The 22,243-nt window shown below is 37.5% G+C and overlaps 1 protein-coding gene across 5 annotated transcripts in view; it reads left to right on the forward strand.

The window, feature by feature from the left end:
• The window catches only part of IPP (intracisternal A particle-promoted polypeptide), a 37,194-nt gene extending 14,951 nt beyond the window's left edge, over window positions 1–22,243 (forward strand). For 3 of the 5 annotated variants that reach the window (XM_005204873.5, XM_024989806.2, NM_001191196.3), the window contains exons 6-9: window positions 5,548–5,685; window positions 6,250–6,372; window positions 8,511–8,731; window positions 20,314–22,243. In XM_005204873.5, coding sequence (XP_005204930.1) covers window positions 5,548–5,685; window positions 6,250–6,372; window positions 8,511–8,731; window positions 20,314–20,538 — 707 coding nt within the window. In that variant the 3' untranslated portion in view covers window positions 20,539–22,243. Of the gene's footprint in view, window positions 1–5,547; window positions 5,686–6,249; window positions 6,373–8,510; window positions 8,732–9,170; window positions 10,301–12,072; window positions 12,149–20,313 lie in introns of those variants that run through there. The other 2 variants (XM_059884925.1, XM_059884926.1) reach the window with 2 other exon arrangements.

The raw sequence follows: 22,243 nt of genomic DNA on the forward strand, positions 1-22,243 counted from the left end.
CATTGTACAGGAGGCAGGGATCAAGACCATCCCCAAGAAGAAGAAATGCAAAAAAGCAAAATGGCTGTCTGAGGAGACTTTATAAATAGCTGTGAAGAAGAGAAGTGAAAAGCAAAGGAGAAAAGAAAAGATATACCCATTTGAATGCAGAGTTCCAAAGAATAGCAAGGAGAGATAAGAAAGCCTTCTTCAGTGATCAGTGCAAAGAAATAGAGGGAAAAAATTGAATGGGAAAGACTAGAGCTCTCTTCAAGAAAATCAGAGATACCAAGGGAACATTTCATGCAAAGATGGGCTCAAGAAAGGACAGAAATGGTATGGATCTAACAGAAGCAGAAGATATTAAGAAGAGGTGGCAAGAATACACAGAAGAACCGTACAAAAAGATCTTCACGACCAAGATAATCATGATGGTGTCATCACTCACCTAGAGCCAGACATCCTGGAATGTGAAGTCAAGTGGGCCTTAGGAAGCATCACTATGAACAAAGCTCCTGGAGGTGATGGAATTCCAGCTGAGCTATTTTAAATCCTAAAAGATGATGCTGTGAAAGTGCTGCACTCAATATGCCAGCAAATTTGGAAAACTCAGCAGTGGCCACAGGACTGGAAAAAGTCAGTTTTCATTCCAATCCCAAAGAAAGGCAATGCCAAAGAATGCTCTAACTACCACACAATTGCAGTCATCTCACACGCTAGTAAAGTAATGCTCAAAATTCTCCAAGCCAGGCTTCAGCAATACCTGAAGCATGAACTTCCAGGTGTTCAAGCTGGTTTTAGAAAAGGCAGAGGAACCAGAGATCAAATTGCCAACATCCGCTGGATCATGGAAAAAGCAAGAGAGTTCCAGAAAAACATCTATTTCTGCTTTATTGACTATGCCAAAGCCTTTGACTGTGTAGATCACAATAAACTGTGGGAAATTCTGAAAGAGATGGGAATACCAGACCACCTGACCTGCCTCTTGAGAAATCTGTATGCAGGTCAGGAAGCAACAGTTAGAACTGGACATGGAACAACAGACTGGTTCCAAATTGGGAAAGGAGTACATCAAGGCTGTATATTGTCACCCTGCTTATTTAACTTCTATGCAGAGTACATCATGAGACACGCTGGGCTGGATGAAGCACAAGCTGGAATCAAGATTGCCCAAAGAAATATCAATAAGCTCAGATATGCAGATGACACTACCCTTATGGCAGAAAGTGAAGAAGAACTAAAGAGCCTCTTGTTGAAAGTGAAAGTGGAGAGTGAAAAAGTTGGCTTAAAGCTTAACATTCAGAAAACGAAGATCATGGCATCCGGTCCCATCACTTCATGGGAAATAGATGGGGAAACAGTGGAAACAGTGGCTGAGTTTATTTTTTTGGCCTCCAGAATCACTACAGATGGTGACTGCATGCATGAAATTAAAAGACGCTTAATCCTTGGAAGGAAAGTTATGACCAACCTAGACAGCATGTTAAAAAGCAGAGACGTTACTTTGTCAACAGTAGTCCATCTCATCAAGGCTATGGTTTTTCCAGTGGTCATGTATGGATGTGAGAGTTGGACTATAAAGAAAGCTGAACACTGAAGAATTGATGCTTTTGAACTGTAGTGTTGGAGAAGACTCTTGAGAGTATTGGACTGCAAGGAGATCCAACCAGTCCATCCTAGAAGAGATCAGTCCTGGGTATTCATTGGAAGGACTGATGTTGAAGCTGAAACTCCAAAACTTTGGCCACCTGATGGGATGAGCTGACTCATTTGAAAAGACCCTGATGCTGGGAAAGATTGAGGGCAGGAGGAGAAGCGGACAACAGAGGATGAAATGGTTGGATGGCATCACCGACTCAATGGACGTGAGTTTGAGTAAACTCTGGGAGTTGGTGATGGACAGGGAGGCCTGGCATGCTGTGGTCCATGGGGTTGCAAAGAGTTGGACGCAACTTAGCGACTGAGCTGAATTGAATCGAATAAACATTTGTTAAATAAAGTAATGAAAGAAAAAGGAAACAGGACTTGCCCGGTAGTCCAGTAAATCTGCCCGTTAATTCAGGGGACATCAGTTCAATCCCCGGTCCAGGAAGATCCCACATGCTGCAGAGCAGCTAAGCCCACGTACCACAACTACTGAGCCATCAACAAAGATCAGTCGCAGCCATAAATAAATAAAATTTAAAGAAGAAAAAGGAAACATATGATATTAAATATTTCATACCAGAGGGACACTGTGATTTGTTACCAGTCAAAAGACTTAGGTTTGGTTTTATGAAAAATATTCATAAAATGTAGCATCAAAATTTAGGTCAATGTTCGTGATAAAAAAATTTTAATTCTGAAAGCTGAATTACAAATCTTTTTTTTTTTTTGGCTGTGCTCCATGGCATGTGGAACCTTAGTTCACTGACCAGGGATTGAACCTGCACCCCCTACATTGCAAGGCAGATTCTTAATCACTTTATTGCCAGGGAAATCCCCTTATGAATCATTTTTAATTAACCAATTTTCTGGACAGTGGCGTGTGTAAAAACCATGTCAGCTAGACATTGGGACTTATTTCTTAATTAAAATCACTGTGTTTCTAAAACTGTTATGAATTCTAAAATGATTAATGAATAAAAATTAAATAAAAGGGAATTTGAATGTGGGAGAAAAACAATTATCAGAGAAGGATCTGAAGAGAAATAAATGCTAACACTTTTGATATCAAGATTTATTTTCAAGTAATTTGTCTTTATAGCAAGCATCTTGTTAGATCATCTCTAACTCTTACAGCCAGTTTTCCCCTTTATTTCTATGGGTCATTCTCAAATACTGAACGTTGTATATCAAAAATCTTACTATTATTTTACAACTATGACATTGTCAGTTTAAAATGAGAGATATTAAATAATATTTGATTATTATTTTTTGGAGAAAGCAATCATCTCAAAAACTGTTTATTAAACTGTTTATTAAATCAATAAATGTCATGGTGCATCTGAAAATTCTAACAAAGAAATTAGAGTTTTGAGCAATAACCTCTTGTCAGTATAAAGACTATAAGTCTATATAATCTTTGGCTGAAACTCTCATGGTTTTTTATGTACATTTTGGCAGTTGTGTTGCATGAACTCTGTTGTGTTTAATGTAGGGTCACAGTGTCCTGTGTGACACTTCCATATATATGTATCCCTTTCCTGATACCACAGAAGCATAAATGGCAGCCTTTCAAAACTGCCATGACTTTGCAGGCTAATATTACTGTCAACATTACTGTCTTAACATATTACTTAAAATATAATTTTCAAATAATATTTTGTTATCAAAGTAATTCATGTTTGCTATAGAAAATTTTGCTGAAACTGAGGTATATGAAAAAGAAAATAAAAATCATCCATAGTATAATCATACCACCAAGAGATAATCACAGTTAACAGTTTATTTCCTTCTAGATATGTATGTATCTGGGTTACTATTCTACGTATTATATTTTAAAATTAAGATATAATTCACATATCATAAAATTCACCATAGAGAGTGTTAAGTTCAGTGGTTTTGGTATATTCACAAAATTGTGCAACCATCACCACTAATTTCAGGACATTTTCACCACTACAAAAGCCACTGTTTATCAATTAAGGAAAATCTTATATGTGTATAGGGAACTGTTTACTAGCCATGTTCCCAGACTCGAGGTCAATGTTGTAAGCAGGACTTTCTAAGAATAGACAGTTTTAGGCTTGCTCTGTTAACTGTTTTCTGTACAGTGAGTTTTGTATACATTCAAGATTCTAGGCTCTCATAAAATTATATGAACTGAAAATACCTTTTCCTACTCTTCTGCTTCATCTTTTACTCTCTTTATTATATCTTTTGGTAAATGAATGTTTTTAATTTTAATGTAGCCAACTCTATAATAATTTTCCTTTTATGGTTAGTATTTTTTATATCTTTTTAAAGAAATCCTTGTCTACTCAAAAGTCATGAAATATATACTTTTATTAATTTTAAAAAATTTTATAGTTTTTCCATTTACATTTAGGTCTGTAATTCACCTGTAACTGAATTTTATAGATCATATTAGTAAGGAACTAGTTTCATTTCCCCCATATACATATATAAAAACAATTCCCAGCATTTTTGTTTACCTGTTGCTCTGCTATGCAAACTATCTCATATACCTAGTAATCATATACGCATGGATCTGATTCTAGAATTTTGTTTCTATTCCATTGATCTCTATGTCTATTCCTATGGTGTTATAGCTGTACTTTAAGTCTGATAGGCTTATTTAATAGGGAATTTTCTCTCTCCTTAGTATTCTTTTTGGGAGTGCTTGGCTATTCTGCCTCTTTTAAACTTCCATATAAAATTCAGAATTAGTTCATCAAATCTATTTTTAAAATAATACTGTATGATTCTACTTATATGAGATACTTGGAATAGTCAGAATCAGTAAAACAGAAAGTACAATGTGTTTGCCAGGGGCTAGAGGAGGAGAGAATGGAGAGTTACTATTTAGTAGGTATAGAGTTCAGTTTTACAAATGAAAAGAATTATGGGGATGGCTGATTGTGATGGCTGTATATCAGTGTGAATGTGTTTAATATCACTGAACTATATTCTTAAAAATGGTTAAGATGATAAATTTTATGTTATGTGTATTTTAATGCAATAAAAAGAGGTTTCTTAAATATTGGAATTTCTTTAAATCTGTAAATCATTTTGGGAGTAATCATCTTTACATTGACACTTATAATTCATCAACATGATACATCTCTTCATTTATTTGAAGTGAAGTGAAGTCACTCAGTCGTGTCCGACTCTTTGCCATCCCATGGACTGGAGCCTGGAGCCTGGTAGGCTACAGTCCATGGAATTCTCCAGGCAAGAATACTGAAGTGGGTTGCCATTTCCTTCTCCAGGGGATCTTCCCGACCCAGGGATCAAACCCAAGTCTCCTGCATTGCAGCCAGACACTTTACTGTCTGAGCTACTAATTTAAAAATTTATCTAAATAAAATTTATAAATTATATCCATAAAGGTCTTATATTGGGTTGGCCAAAAGTTCATTTGGGTTTTTCCATAACATCTTACAGAAAAAGCTGAACAAACTTTTGGGCCAAGCCATATACAATCTTTGATTGCATTAACTTCTTCTAGGTATATTATATTTAAAATTCTATTTTTAAGTGCTATTTAAAATTTTTTTTTCATTTTCTGTTTGTTGTTAGATAAGCATTGCATTAAAACTCAAATTGTAGCAGAGCCTGCTATCTAAGCTGTGAAAATATAGAAGTTTCAAAATGCAACCTTTATCCCCAGAAATTACATGGATTGTTTGGGTGGTGGAATTAGAAACAGGTAATAGTCTACTTTGCTTAATTAAGTGGACATTAATAAATGACAGTGCTATGATTCAAAATAACACATGGTGGGCAAATAAATTTTAATGAAGAGTATAAAATCAGACGTAATAGTTGAATTCTGACAACACAGAATGCCATTGAATATTGTATTGTGGTTTTAGGCTAATAACATTATTAATTCTTCTCATATGTGTCTCTTATTTGACTCAGGTGAAAAAGATTCAATGATTTTTGACTGTACTGAATGTTATGATCCAGTTACTAAACAGTGGACGACTGTAGCTTCAATGAATCACCCCCGCTGTGGCTTGGGAGTGTGTGTATGTTATGGGGCTATCTATGCTTTGGGTAATTATTCTCTCCAATTTAAAAGATGTCTAATATTATTTAAATTCTTAATCAAATTTTGCTTATTTTAGAAATTTTCCTTCCTTACCATAAGAAACTTGTGTCTCTTCAGTTTTAAAAGTTCTTATTCTCAAAATTATATTACTTGGGAAATACTGTCAAGCGTGGAACTCTTAGAAGGAGATGAGGATAAAATACAGATGAGATGTCTGGAGGAGCATTTTAGCTGACTTGTTAAATGTCATTAGGATGACTGTTCTGAATATGCAGATATTATTTTTAAAAATAGTTTTGTAAAATATTGTATTTCTTATGCAATAGATTGAAGTTTGGGGGTTTGTTTTGTTTGTTAAAATCGCTTGTGAAACATAGGCAGAGAGTTGAAACATCCAAGTTCTACTTAAAATCAAATTCTACCTTTTCTTGTAATCTTGGACACATAACCTCTCTGGTCCATATGATAATCATCCATAATATAAAGTTGTCAGATTAGATGTTTTCTAAGGTGCTTTTCATAAATAAGTTTCCTTTATTCTGGAAATAAGATTTTTTATTTGGTTCCAGGTGGTTGGGTTGGAGCTGAGATAGGGAACACTGTTGAACGATTTGATCCTGATGAGAATAAATGGGAAGTAGTTGGCAACATGGCTGTGTCACGGTACTACTTTGGGTGTTGTGAAATGCAAGGTAATTGCTTTAGAAAATCTTTTTCCTGAAAATGTATTTTTTAAACAACTGTTTGAGCTTGAGGCTTTATTTTCACAAAAATGTATTTTATGCCTGTTCAGTTCAGGCCCTCAGTCATGTCTGACTGTTTGCGACCCCGTGGACTGCAGCACACCAGGCTTCCCTGTCCATCACCAACTCCTGGAACTTGCTGAAACTCTTGCCTGTTAGTTTTGAATAATTGACACTAACAGTGTGGAGGTTTTGCTTCTAATCTCTTATATTTTTAAACCTCTTATATCTTTATTTCTGTATTACCAAAATAAAATCTTTTTTTCCAAAGTAAAGTTAAAATTAAAAATTCCAGATGGGCAAAGATACCTAATTAGCAAAATACGTATTTGAACTGTTATCCATTATTGTCGTTCTTCTCTCCCTTGTAGGCCTTAGGGCTTCCCTGATTCTCAATTGGTAAAGAATCTGCCTGCAATGCAGGAGACCTGGGTTCGATCCCTGGGTCAGGAAGATCCCCTGGAAAAGGGCATGGCAACCCACTCCAGTATCCTTGCCTGGAGCATTCCATGGACAGAGGACCCTGGCATGGGGTTGCGAAGAGTTGGACACGACTGAGCAACTAACACTTTAACCTTCAAGTATTTCTAAGTAGGGAGAGATTATCAAGAACAATCTTCATAGTGTCATAGGCTTCTTCAGTGTTTTTTTAAATAGGGTACGTTGTAATTCAGTATACACACAGTGCTATCACAGATTTGAAAAATGTACTACATATTAAAATGGTAAACAGACATTTATTAATTGTCTACAAAACCTGATTCTCTGTTCAGAGTTGGGGAACACATTTATATGTACCTGTAGGCTTCCCCGATGGCTCGGCAGGTAAAGAATCTGCCTGCAATGCAGGAGACACAGGTTTAATCCCTGGGTCGGAAAGACCCCCTGGAAAAGGAAATTGCAACCCACTCCCGTATTTTTGCCTGAAAACCCCCATGGACAGAGGAGCCTGGCGGGCTACAGTCCAAAGGGTTGCAAAGAGTCAGATATGACTGAGCGAATAAGCAAGCAAGCAGTACACTGAGAGGTACTTAATAAGCACTCTAGAATAAAACCTAATTCTCTTTCCAGATTTGGGGAACACATTTATATATAGCTGTAAAGTAGGAAGCAGTCTGCCATTGTTACATGACAACTCAGGTGCTCCATTCCTAGCTCAAGTTCTTTCTGCCTTCTGAGTACCTTCTCAGATTTCTGCTGGCATCTAAATGCTCAAATTACATGGTGTAGACTATGTTCTATTGTTTAATATTATAGTGTTCTCTAGTTATTTTATATTTATTTTTATCTTCTCATCTGAAATCATAGAGCTGGAGAGGCGTCTTGAATATTATCTATTTCAACCCCTTTATTTTTAGATGAGGAAGCTGAAGATCAGGAGGCTGTGAGTTGTCTTTTTTCATAGTTGGTTTCTAGTAAAGTTGGAGCTTGAACTCAAGTTTACTAACATTTAGCTTATGTTTCTTAAAATGTCATTCTGTAAAACTTAAAACTTTAGAACTCTAGCAACAACAGTAAGCACTCAAAAAGTAATTGTTGATTGTCAGAATCTTTAGTTGCAAATCAAATTTAATAAGAAACTCTGAATTACAGTCTGCTGTACTGTATCTAATACCTTAATCTAGCCATGAACTATTCTAATTTAAATTTAATTCTCTATTTTATGTTCACCTGAGCAAAAGTTAGGTTCTCACCAAGCAGGGTTATGTCATTCCCAGTTTAAGTGTATGACTTTTTAAGAGGGCAAAATCCCTCTCCTCTTCCGTTTTTACTTATACACGATAGCAGTGGATCTGGAACTTGAGATTAAGCGAACAATAGGATTGGAAACTCTTGCCTGACAGATTGTTTTGTCATAGCATCATTAAGTTCTTTGAAAATTCAGTGCCACTTTAAATTCGTACCGCTAATTCTTTGTAACATGTTTAAATGAGAGCCGTGATAAATTGGACAGAAGTCAATTCTCTCTCTTGAAGCCCTGCATTAAGTAAAGTATCAGATAACAAACTTAAATCACAACTATCACATTTTATAATTATTTGTATCCTATTTTCTATAGCATCTGAGCAAAAATATTCCATTTTCAGGTTTAATTTATGTGGTTGGGGGCATCAGCAATGAAGGAATAGAGCTTTGTTCTTTTGAAGTTTATGATCCACTTTCCAAGCGCTGGTCTCCACTTCCTCCAATGGGAACTAGAAGAGCATATCTTGGGGTGGCTGCACTCAATGATTGCATCTATGCTATTGGAGGGTGGAATGAGACACAAGATGCTCTTCATACCGTAGAAAAATATTCCTTTGAAGAGGTAGGTTGGATGATTTCAATTGTTTGGTATCCTGTTATTCATGTCTGTAAGATCTGTGGGCTTCCTTTGTGGCTCAGATGGTAAAGAATCCACCTGCAATGGGGGGAGACCTGGGTTCGATCCCTGGGTTGGGAAGATCCTTTGGAGAAGGAAATGGCAACTCACTCCAGTATTCTTGCCTGGAGAGTCCCATGGACAGAGGAGCCTAGGGTCACAAAGTGTTGAATATGACTGAGTGACTTAGCACAAGATCTGTGTTGTTGTTCAGTTGCTAAACCACGCCTGACTTTTTGGGACCCCATTAGACTGTAGCACGCCAGGCTTCCCCATCTTTCACCATTTCCTGGAGTTTACTCAAACTCATATCCATTGAGTTGCTGATGCCATCCAACCATCTCATCCTCTGTTGCCCCCTTCTCCTGCCCACAATCTTTCCCAGCATCAGGGTCTTTTCCAATGAGTCGGCTCTTCGCATCAGGTGGCCAAAGTATTGGAGCTTCAGCTTCAACATCAGTCCTTCCAATTGATATTCAGGAGTGATTTCCTTTAGGATTGACTGGTTTGATATCCTGCTGTCCAGACTCTCAAGAGTCTTCTCCAGCACCACAATTCAAAAGCATCAACTCTTCAGTCTCAGCCTTCATTATGGTCCAGTGCGCACATCTGTATATTACTGCTGAAAAAAACAGCTTTGACTAGACGAACCTTTGCTGGCAAAATGATGTCTCTGCTTTTTAATATACTGTCTAAGTTTGTCACAGCTTTTCTTCAAAGGAACAAGTGACTTTTAATTTCTATCTGTAATTATGGGTTTATCTTTTCTTCTTCCATTCCTGTCAGATTTTGCTTCTCATATTTTTAATCTCTGTTATTAAGTGTGTGTACATTTATTATTATGTTTTCTTGCTGAATTGATCTTTTTATGGCCTGGAAATGTTTTTCTTTCTCTATGATAATATCCTTTCCTTGAAGTCTACTTTGTCTTCATATTAATGTAGCCAAGCTGTCTTTTGATTAGTATGTGCATTGTGTATCTTTTTTTTCCTTCTACTTTAAATCTGTGTCTTTAAAAACTACATGTTTTGTAAGATAGCTGTGGTCTGTTTTTCTGTACAATTTGAAAGTCTCTGACTTCTAAGTAGGGTCTTTAGAATGTTTACTATTTATATATAATGTAATTATATATGTGGGGTTGGTTTTTAGACTCTTAATTTGCTGTTTTTCTGCTTGTACAATCCATCCTTTTTTTTTTCTCTTTTCTGTCTTTATGTTGATTGTTTTAGTATTCCATTTTATCTCTTTAGTCCAATTAACTATATGTCTTCACCTTTTTTCTTAATTGTTGCTTTTGGGTTTTCATTATATATAATAGGCATTTTAATGTATTACATCTACATTAAAATAATATCATGCCAGTTCACTTTTAATGTAAGAAACTTAGAAAAATGTATTTTCCTCTTCCATCCTTTGTGCTATTGATGTATTGATTTTACTTCTGTGTATGTAATAAACCCCACAGTATGTTGTTATACTTATTTAAATGGTTAATTATATTTAAGATAAATTTTAATGAGAAAATACTTCATAATTATGCATTCATAACTATCATTTCTAGTTCTGTTCATTGTATAGAATTAAGTCTCTATCTTATAGCATTTTCTCTTGCCTGAAGAACTTCCTTTAGTATTTATTTTTGTGCTGGTCTGCTGGCAATGATTCTCTAAGCTTTCATTTTACAAAATTTTTTCTTTTTAAGTTATTTATTTATTTATTGGCTGCATCGGGTCTTTGTTGCTGTGCAGACTTTCCTCCAGTTACAGCGAGTGAAGGTTACTCTCCAGTTGCAGTGCATGGGCTTCTCATTCAGGTTGTTTCTCTTGTTGAGGAACACGGGCTCTAGGCCCAGGGGCTTCAGTAAGTTGTGGTCCTGGGCTCCAGAAGCTATTAATATGTGCTCAGTTGCTCAGTCTTGTCTTAACTATTTACAACCCCGTGGACTATAGCCTGTCAGGCTTGTCTGTCCATGGGATTTCCCAGGCAAGAATACTGGAACAGGTTGCCATTTCTTCCTCCAGGAGTCTTCCTGTCTACCATCATTTTTGAGAGATATTTTGCTGAGTGTAGAATTTTAGGTTGTTCTTCCCCTCACTCTCATCATTTAATATTGTTGTTTACTTATCTTCTTGCATTGTTTCTTTTTTAAAAAATTCTTATTGGAGTATAGTTGATTTACAGTGCTGTGTTAGTTCTTGCATTGTTTCTGATGGGAGGTCGGTAGTCAATCTTGTTCTCCCATATATGTAACATCTCTTTTTTCTTTGACAGTTTTTTAATATTTTTTTCTCTTTCTTATGGATTTCCAGTAATTTGATATATCTTATGGGATTTTGGTGTTTAACTTGCTTGAAATTCATTTAACTTCTTGAATCTGTAGAATTATAGCTTCCATCAAATTGAAATCAGCCTTGTTTCTTCAAGTATTGTCCTGCTCTCTTTCTGGGATTTAAGTAATGCCCATGTAAAACCATTTGATATTGTCCCATAGGTCACTGAGGCGTGTTAATTTTTCCCATCCTTTTTCTCTCAGTATTTCAGTTTGTTTTTCTTGGTTTTCATTTTCCAGATGTTTCAGGTTAATTTGCAAACAGTGTATGATTTTTTTAAGGTATATCATATGTTTTGCTATATATATACTTGTGAAATGATTACCACAATCCAGGTAATTAACATATCCATCAACTCACGTAGATCCCTTTTCCTTTTTTGTGTCTGTATGTGATGGGAGCTCTTAAGATCTGCCTTCTTGGGGACTTCTCTGGCAGTCCAGTGGTTAAAACTCCATGTTCCCAATGCAGGAGGCATGGGGTCAATGCCTTTTTAGTAAATTTCAAGTATACAGTATACTATTATTAACTATAGTCACCATGGTATATACATTAGATTGCTAGAACTTATTCATCCTGCGTAATTGAAATTTTGTTCTCTTTGCTTCAATATTGATAGTTTTTCTTGCTGTGTCTTCAAGTCCGTTAACTTCCTACACTATCTAAACTTTTAATTTGCAGTATGTAATTCTATTTAGGAAAATATTTATTTCAGATATTGTATTTTTTAGCTCCATAAATATTTTGGTTATTTTTATAAGTGTCTTCCATTTCTCTCATCATTTTTTATGTTTTCTTTTATATTCTTGAATGTATTTATAATGTCTGTGTTAAAGTACTTATCTGCTAATTCTATTAATTTGACATTTTTGAACCTGTATCGGTTGAAATTTTTCTTCATGGTTTCAGTCACATTCTTTTTCTTTTTTCTTTTTTTTTGCTTTTCCACATTTCTAGTAACTGATCGCAGAGAAGGCAATGGCACCCCACTCCAGTACTCTTGCCTGGAAAATCCCATGGATGGAGGAGCCTGGTAGGCTGCAGTCCATGGGGTTGCGAAGAGTCGGACATGACTGAGCAACTTCACTTTCACTTTTCACTTTCATGAATTGGAGAAGGAAATGGCAGTCCACTCCAGTGTTCTTGCCTGGAGAATCCCAGGGACGGGGGAGCCTGATGGGCTGCCGTCTACGGGGTCGCACAGAGTCGAACACGACTGAAGTGACTTAGCAGCAGCAGCAGCAGTAACTGATCGAATGTTGGACATTGTAGATGTTACATAGTTGAGTATTTGGATTTTGTTTTCTTCCCATAAGTGTTGTGTTTACTTTTGATAGGCAGTTATTTGCAAATCAGATTGATATTTTGAACTTGTTTTTAAGCTTTGTAGAGAAGGAAATGGCAACCCACTCCAGTGTTCTTGCCTGGAGAATCCCAGGGACGGGGGAGACTGGTGGGCTGCCGTCTCTGGGGTCACACAGAGTCAGACACGACTGAAGTGACGAAGCAGCAGCAGCAGGGAAGGTCTAGAAGGTCTAGGTCCTTTAGGAATAGTTTAGCCCTACCACTGAAGCATGGCTCTTCTTGACTTCTGTTTGTCCTAGCTGTCCAAAAGTTTTCTTCATATTGTCTGGTCAAAGCTAGAATATCATCCAGCCTTGTGTGAGCTCTGAGAATTGTTAAGCTTACAGGAGTTCCTGTAAAGGAAAGTTGTTTCTTTTCTTTTTACACCAGACATGTGGGTTTTCCACACCAAATTCTTCTCTGATCCTCTGTGGACACCAACTGGCATCCTAAGTCAATTCAGTTCTGACACTAACTATCCCACAAGTTATAGGCTCAGTACCATAAGACTGCCCTCACTTTAGACACCATTCTTAAGTAGTATGTCCTCATTTTAACCACTGACTTTGTTACAAATTGAGGATTACTGTGATCCCTTCCTCAGGTTAAATAATTTGCTATAATGGCTCACAGAACTCTGGGAAACACCTTACTTAACTGTTTTCCAGTTTATTATAAAGGATATTCTATGTTACTATAAGTATAGAACAATAGAACCAGAGATCAAATTGCCAACATCTGCTGGATCATGGAAAAAGCAAGAGAGTTCCAGAAAAACATCTATTTCTGCTTTATTGACTATGCCAAAGCCTTTGACTGTGTGGATCACAATAAACTGTGGAAAATTCTGAAAGAGATGGGAATACCAGACCACCTGACCTGCCTCTTGAAAAATCTGTATGCAGGTCAGGAAAGCAACAGTTAGAACTGGACATGGAACAACAGACTGGTTCCAAATAGGAAAAGGATTATGTCAAGGCTGTATATTGTCACCCTGCTTATTTAACTTCTATGCAGAGTACATCATGAGAAAGGCTGGACTGGAAGAAACACAAGCTGGAATCAAGATTGCCAGGAGAATCAATAACCTCAGATATGCAGATGATGCCACCCTTATGGCAGAAAGTGAAGAGGAACTAAAAAACCTCTTGATGAAAGAGGAGAGTGAAAAAGTTGGCTTAAAGCTCAACATTCAGAAAACGAAGATCATGGCATCCGGTCCCATCATTTCATGGGAAATAGTTGGGGAAACAGTGTCAGACTTTATATTTTGGGGCTCCAAAATACTGCAGATGGTGACTGCAGCCATGAAATTAAAAGACGCTTACTCCTTGGAAGGAAAGTTATGACCAACCTAGATAGCATATTCAAAAGCAGAGACATTACTTTGCCAACAAAGGTCCATCTAGTCAAGGCTGTGGTTTTTCCTGTGGTCGTGTATGGATGTGAGAGTTGGACTGTGAAGAAGGCTGAGTGCCAAAGAGTTGATGCTTTCGAACTGTGGTGTTGGAGAAGACTCTTGAGGGTCCCTTGGATTGGAAGGAGATCCAACCAGTCCATTCTGAAGAAGAGCCTTGGGATTTCCTTGGAAGGAATGATGCTAAAGCTGAAACTCCAGTACTTTGGCCACCTCATGTGAAGAGTTGATTCATTGGAAAAGACTCTGATGCTGGGAGGGATTGGGGGCAGGAGGAGAAGGGGACAAGAGAGGATGAGATGGCTGGATGGCATCACTGACTGGATGGACGTGAGTCTGAGTGAACTCCAGGAGTTGGTGATGGACAGACAGGAAGGCCTGGTATGCTGTGATTCATGCAGTTGCAAAGAGTCGGACACGACTGAGCGACTGAACTGAACTGAACTGAATAAAGGGTATAAATGAATAACCAGATGAAGAAGTATAGGGCAAGATCCAGGAGGGTCTTACAGGTTTCTGCCCCAGTGGGATTTGGGCATATCACTTACCTGGCATGTGGATATGGTCACCAAACCAGAAGTGCTCCAAACCTCATAGTTTAGGGATTTTTATGGAGGCTTCATCACATAGGCATGATCAGTTTCAACCGCCAGTCCTTCTCTAATTCCCTGGATGACAGGGTATGGGACTAAATTCCAGGCTTCTAATCTTGGCTTGATCTTTCTGGTAAGAGACGCTTATATTGATGTTATACAGGATCCTACAAGAGTTGCCTTTTTAGGGAGGAAGATATTCTTGTCACCAAGGAAATCCCAAGGGACTTAGGAGCCCTGTGTTAAGAACTGCAGTCAGAGACCAAATATATGTCTCATTATGTCACATCTTCCCATTTGTTGTTGCTTGACTATTCTTATGGAGTCTCATTTTAAAATTTTCTTTCCCCTTTTCTTCTCTTTTAAAAATTTTTTATTTTTACTTTTTTGTTTTCTTTTATTTTCTTTTATAGTCTCATTTTATGCATGCAAAGATTAGGAGTATTCAGCCAGACTCAAGGGAACCTCTGTCCTCTGGCACTCTTCCTTACAAATCTCAACTGCATCAGCCTCTCTCAACTCTGATTTCTATCTCATAAATCAGCTGACTGTCATGCTCTGCTTGGGATTCCCTTCTCTGTACTGCTGTTCAGAAAGCCCTCCAGGCAAAAAGCCTGGACAGCTATGGAGCTCACCTTGTTTCTTTCTTTTTCTGAATCACAGTTCTTCATTGCCTGTTGTCCATCATCTGAGAACTTTATTTCGTAGTCTGTCAAGGTTTCTAATTCTTTACGGTAGGAGGGCACATTTGGTAACAGTTACTCTACCATGACTGAAATTAGAGGTCCCCTCTGATTCTGTCCTTTTGAGTATTTCTTTACTATCTTGCATACTAAAATATTTCAAGTATAAGGAAGATTATACTTCTCTGATCCTGGAATCAGTCATTTCTCCAAGAACCTTTAGTTTCTCTTAGTGAAGAACAGTATTTGGAAACCAAGATTAGCTCTCAGACTATTCATTGCTACTGGAGTATTGCTGCTTCTAGGCATTCTCAGTCAATAGCTAAACATAAACAGTAAATGTATATGTGTGTATGTATTCACACAAATACTCATTTATAAGTATTTCCATATCTGTGCTTATATGTTGTAAAACCATGAGTTCATAATGTTGGCACCAATTTCAGTATACCTGATTCTTCCCATGAAAGAAAGGGGCCTTCCCCTTTCCATTAATGTAAATACCTTCTCTATCAGTTAAAAGGGCTTCCCAGGGGGTGCAGTGGTAAAGAATCTGCCTGCCAATGCAGGAGATGCAAGAGACATGGGTTTGATCCCTAGGTTGGGAAGATCCCCTGGAGAAGGAAACGGCAACCTACTCCAGTATTCTTGCCTGGAAAATTCCATGGACAGAAGAGCCTGGTGGACTACAGTCCATGGGGTTGCAGAGTTGGACATGACTGAGCACACAAACATATCACATCATAATCACATCAGTTAAAAACTTGGCTCCTGTTATTCTCAATGTATTTACTTATTTGTTCAGTGAGACAAGTCTCCCTACCATTCCAGCTGTCTTCTCCACTTGTACCTCTGTACATTACCTATCCTATTACTGACTATATGAACACTCCAATATTCTCTCATGCCTTCAGTTACTTGCTTGATGTAATTATGCTACAAAAGGAAAAGAAGAGAAAGTAGATAAGAGTTGGTTGTGAATCACTGTTCTATCATGCATTTGTTCTTTAGTCCATTTATTCATTCACAAATATGTAAAGACCTGGGGAAGCCAAGGCTACCTAAATATATAATCCCCCAGCTCTCAAGAAACCAACATTCTAGTGGGAAATATAAAGAAATAGACAAACAATTGCATTACAATTTGTTAGGTGCTAGAATAATGTAAGCCCAAGGGGTGTTATGTCACAGACTTACAGGTTAGAACAATTTTTTCTAAGTTAATTTCCATGGAATACTATTTTTTTGCTTTTTTTTGTTGTTGTTGTTGGCCACTGCCACCTGGGATGCAGGATCCTTAGTTCCTGCACCAGGGTTCAAACCTGTGCCCCCTGCAGTGGAAGCATGGAGTCAACCACTGGAAAACCAGGGAAATCCCTGCATTGATAATAGGAAGTAGATAGCATAAGTTTCCCTGGTCAACTATACTTAGGGAAAGTTGGATTCAGTTCAGTTCAGTCACTCAGTCGTGTCCGACTCTTTGCGACCCCATGAATCGCAGCACGCCAGGCCTCCCTGTCCATCAACAACTCCCGGAGTTCACTGAGACTCATGTCCATCGAGTCAGTGATGCCATCCAGCCATCTCATCCTCTGTCGTCCCCTTCTCCTCCTGCCCTCAATTCCTCCCAGCATCAGAGTCTTTTCCAATGGATCAACTCTTCGCATGAGGTGGCCAAAGTACTGGAGTTTCAGCTTTAGCATCATTCCTTCCAAAGAAATCCCAGGGCTCTTCTCCTTCAGAATGGACTGGTTGGATCTCCTTGCAGTCCAAGGGACCCTCAGGAGTCTTCTCCAACACCACAGTCCAAAAGCATCAATTCTTCGGCGCTCAGCCTTCTTCATAGTCCAACTCTCACATCCATACATGACCACTGGAAAAACCATAGCCTTGACTAGACAGACCTTTGTTGGCAAAGTAATGTCTTTGCTTTTGAATATGCTATCTAGGTTGGTCATAACTTTCCTTCCAACGAGTAAGCATCTTTTAATTTCATGGCTGCAGTCACCATCTGCAGTGATTTTGGAGCCCAAAAAAATAAAGTCTGACACTGATTCCACTGTTTCCCCATCTATTTCCCATGAAGTGATGGGACCGGATGCCATGATCTTCGTTTTCTGAATGTTGAGCTTTAAGCCAACTTTTTCACTCTCCTCTTTCACTTTCATCAAGAGGCTTTTGAGTTCCTCTTTACTTTCTGCCATAAGGGTGGTATCATCTGCATATCTGAGGTTATTGATATTTCTCCTGGCAATCTTGATTCCAGCTTGTGCTTCTTCCAGCCCAGCATTTCTCATGATGTACTCTGCATAGAAGTTAAATAAGCAGGGTGACAATATACAGCCTTGACGTACTCCTTTTCCTATTTGGAACCAGTCTGTTGTTCCATGTCCAGTTCTAACTGTTGCTTCCTGACCTGCATACAGATTTCTCAAGAGGCAGGTCAAGTGGTCTGGTATTCCCATCTCTTTCAGAATTTTCCACAGTTTATTGTGATCCACACAGTCAAAGGCTTTGGCATAGTCAAGAAAGCAGAAATAGATGTTTTTCCGGAACTCTCTTGCTTTTTCCATGATCCAGCAGATGTTGGCAATTTGATCTTTGGTTCCTCTGCCTTTTCTAAAACCAGCTTGAACATCAGGAAGTTCACGGTTCACGTATTGCTGAAGCCTAGCTTGGAGAATTTTGAGCATTACTTTACTAGCGTGTGAGATGAGTGCAATTGTGCGGTAGTTTGAGCATTCTTTGGCATTGCCTTTCTTTGGGATTGGAATGAAAACTGACCTTTCCCAGTCCTGTGGCCACTGCTGAGTTTTCCAGATTTGCTGGCGTATTGAGTGCAGCACTTTCACAGCATCATCTTTCAGGATTTGGAATAGCTCAACTGGAATTCCATCACCTCCAGGAGCTTTGTTCATAGTGATGCTTTCTAAGGCCCACTTGACTTCACATTCCAGGATGTCTGGCTCTAGGTCAGTGATCACACCATCATGATTAACTGGGTCATGAAGTTTTTTTTGTACAGTTCTTCTATGTATTCTTGCCACCGCTTCTTAATATCTTCTGCTTCTGTTAGGTCCATACCATTTCTGTCCTTTATTGAGCCCATCTTTGCATGAAATGTTCCCTTGGTATCTCTAACTTTCTTGAAGAGATCTCTAGTCTTTCCCATTCTGTTGTTTCCCTCTATTTCTTTGCATTGATCACTGAGGAAGGCTTTCTTATCTCTTCTTGCTATTCTTTGGAACTCTGCATTCAGATGTTTATATCTTTCCTTTTCTCCTTTGCTTTTCGCTTCTATTCTTTTCACAGCTATTTGTAAGGCCTCCCCAGACAGCCATTTTGTTTTTTTGCATTTCTTTTCCATGGGGATGGTCTTGATCCCTGTCTCCTGTACAATGTCACAAACCTCCGTCCATAGTTCATCAGGCACTCTCTCTCAGATCTAGGCCCTTAAATCTATTTCTCACTTCCACTGTATAATCATAAGGGATTTGATTTAGGTCATTCCTGAATGGTCTAGTGGTTTTCCCTACTTTCTTCAATTTCAGTCTGAATTTGGCAATAAGGAGTTCATAATCTGAGCCACAGTCAGCTCCTGGTCTTGTTTTTGTTGACTGTATAGAGCTTCTCCATCTTTGGCTGCAAAGAATATAATCAATCTGATTTTGGTGTTGACCATCTGGTGATGTCCATGTGTAGAGTCTTCTCTTGTGTTGTTGGAAGAGGGTGTTTGTTATGACCAGTGCATTTTCTTGGCAAAACTCTATTAATCTTTGCCCTGCTTCATTCCGTATTCCAAGGCCAAATTTGCCTGTTACTCCAGGTGTTTCTTGACTTCCTACTTTTGCATTCCAGTCCCCTGTAATGAAAAGGACATCTTTTTTGGGTGTTAGTTCTAAAAGGTCTTGTAGGTCTTCATAGAACCATTCAACTTCAGCTTCTTCACCATTACTGGTTGGGGCATAGACTTGGATTACTGTGACAGGATTAAATAAAGTTAAATAAATTTCTTTAGGACTTCTTTACACAATTTATTAAAATAAGGTATTTCATGAATCTTTATGTTAAATCTCTCACATTTAAGTGACCACACAGCCCTTACTTTTGTTTGTGAAACATCTTAGGAGGGAAAGTTTCAGGGAACATATTTTGTGAAATATGGATTTATTGTTTTTCAGTCTCTCATTCATGTCCGACTCATCAACTTGCCTCAAGAAATTCACTCTCTAGCACTGATGCATAATCTCTCTTCATTTTTTATGATTTTATAAATTTTGTTCATCATATGCTTTATTTTCAAATTATTATTATTTTTTAATCTGGAAACATTTTCTTTTCTCCCTTGATTATTTCTCAGGACCTTTTTTTAGCTTCTTGTTTTCTGGGTATAGATAGTTTCCCTGGAGTTGGACTTTGTCATTTTGTCTATAGCAGCTTACTGACATTGCTTCAATGAATAATGTATGCCAAGAGTTAGCAAACTTTCTATTAAAAGACTGGATAATAAATGTTTTAGGCCTTGGGGGCTACATGCAATCTCTTCTTTTGACATATATATATTTTTAATAACCTTTTAGTGTGGAAAGATCATTCGTAGTTTGTAGGCTTAAAAAAATAGGCCCTAGTTTCCAATCCCTGATCTATATACTATCTTTCTGAAAATATGTTTTATATTTTACTAGGTATACTAGATGTCCTTGAAAAAAAAAGATTCCATGTTAAAATAAATTTGGCCAGTGTTGTTTCTTGTTCTCTTGGAGATTTATGAGGCCTATTATATTATAGATGCAAAAAAGCCCTTTTGTAAGCTTTCTTCTCCCTTGAACTTTGTGAGTTTGTGTGGTGTGTGTTTGAATTACATACTTGTATTTCATAGAACTAGTTTCTCTGAATTCTTGCCTATATGGAATTTCTATATTATCTCTTGGTGATCATAATTTATAATTAATCACAGATAAATTTTTCATTATTTTCCTCTAAATTTACTACTTTGTCTACACCTACTAAAAGTTTCTATTTAAAATATTGTATATACTTATATGACTAGGTTGTAAGTTTGAAATTTAAACATGTAAAGAGAACCAGAGTATCTGATTTCTCAGCACTTTTCTGTGTTACCATGTTATAACACTGCAAACTTCTTTTTTCTTTTATTCAGGAAAAGTGGGTTGAAGTTGCCTCAATGAAGGTGCCTAGAGCAGGCCTGTGTGTTGTGGCAGTCAATGGGCTTCTGTATGTTTCTGGAGGTCGATCTTCCAGCCACGATTTCTTGGCTCCAGGTACCTTGGACTCAGTTGAAGTTTATAATCCTCATTCAGATACATGGACAGAAATTGGCAATATGATTACCAGTCGTTGTGAAGGAGGTGTTGCTGTACTATGAAATAGAAAGCATTAAGACAGCAAAAGAAACATTTTGAAAATGCAGAATCTCACCTTTTGCACATCACACTTGTATTTGGTGATAGGACCCTTTCTGTTTTCTGTGAATTTGGTAGAAAAATGACTAAAGAATTTTTTTAAAGAATTTGAGTCAGAAGTGATAGTAGAACATATCCTAAATTAATAAAGAGTTCTCACAAATTTGCCAAGCTGACCAACAGATGCTGTTTATGCTCTAGAATTGTCCAGTTAGGAGTAGAGTCCTAGTTGTAAAAAGAATTTGCCAGAAGCTTATTGGCAAATAGTTCCTTTAGCTGCTTTTCCAGTTCAATTTAAGCTATAACATGACCATTGTGTGATGTAAAAATATCAAATGAGACAGTTTAAAGATGTCTATACATTCATGATTCAGCTCAGAGCACAATATTCCATGGCCATGGCTTAAATTATAGAGAAAAGCCAGTGAGACAACTTCCTACTTCTGTTTTATTCCTACTTTTCACTAACCCCAAACTTTTTATTGGCAGCAGGTATACTGGGAGGGACATGTTGGAAATATCTAGCTGTTTACATAAATTTTCACTTGTTGATAACAGCATAAAAAAAGCTCTTGTTCACTTATGTTTTTGTTTTGATGCTGGAATGCAAGAGAGAAATGAATAGGAGGTTCTTAGTGACAGTCCTTTATTGCAATAGGATGATGTATGGGTGATAGAGGCCAGCTGGTCATATGCACCTTTTTCCAAAAATATGTGTAGCTTTGGGAAGAGGGAATTTATTAGATTACCAAGCTTTATGAAGCATACTCATACTTGGGCAAGCCTAAGTATGAACTTAGTACAAAGCCACGGCCTGGCTTGGACAAGATGGAACTGTAGATCCCTGTACAACTTTTTATATACACTAACTCATAAATGTAAAAGCTTCTGATCCAAAACTGCTTCTCAAAACTTAACTTTCTCCAAGAAGCATTCTAAAGAAGTGTTCTCTATTTCTGAAACAAAGAGTTTGTGTATATGATCATCACTTTTATTTCTACTAGTCAGTTGGAGCCATATACATTAAAGGTCTTATACATTTAGGTTTACCTAGCTGTTCCAGGATTTGATATCTATATCCCTGATTTCCCCTTTTCTTTATGAAAGTCCTTTAGTATGTTATAGGCATCAGTGGCTTATTTAGATAGAAAACCTTTGGTAAGCATTAAAGACTCAGGTCCGAAATATTTGGATTGATCCACAAGGATACTTTCCTTCACAACTTAACCATATGTATATTTTAAGAAAAGCTTATTAGTGCAGACAGAAAGCTCTGTGTCGCATTCTTTCGGGTATCCTGAAAGTATGCAGGGTCACAGCGGCTGACTGGGATGTGTAAAATGTCAAAGAATGAAGTATCAAGATAATGTATAAACTAAGCTGTAACTCATGTGCCTTTAATATTTCTAGTTGAGAATGTGTTCAAAAGAGATTTACAAAATTTCCTGTCATTTAATTTTCATTATTGCCTGGTGCCAGCCTAAAATGGCAGTATGAAGGGAGCCATTTTGTACTACTATGATGGAAATGCAATCAAGACAATCAGTGTTTGGGCTTAAATAGATTCAGACGATGCCTGAAAATAAGTAAGTGTAAATATGCTTATTTCTTAGAAAATGACAGATTGTTTTAAAAAGAATGTACTAATAAAGTGTCTTGAATTTTTTA

The sequence above is a fragment of the Bos taurus genome, chromosome 3, assembly GCF_002263795.3.
Source record: "Bos taurus isolate L1 Dominette 01449 registration number 42190680 breed Hereford chromosome 3, ARS-UCD2.0, whole genome shotgun sequence".
Taxonomy (NCBI): Eukaryota; Metazoa; Chordata; class Mammalia; order Artiodactyla; family Bovidae; genus Bos; species Bos taurus.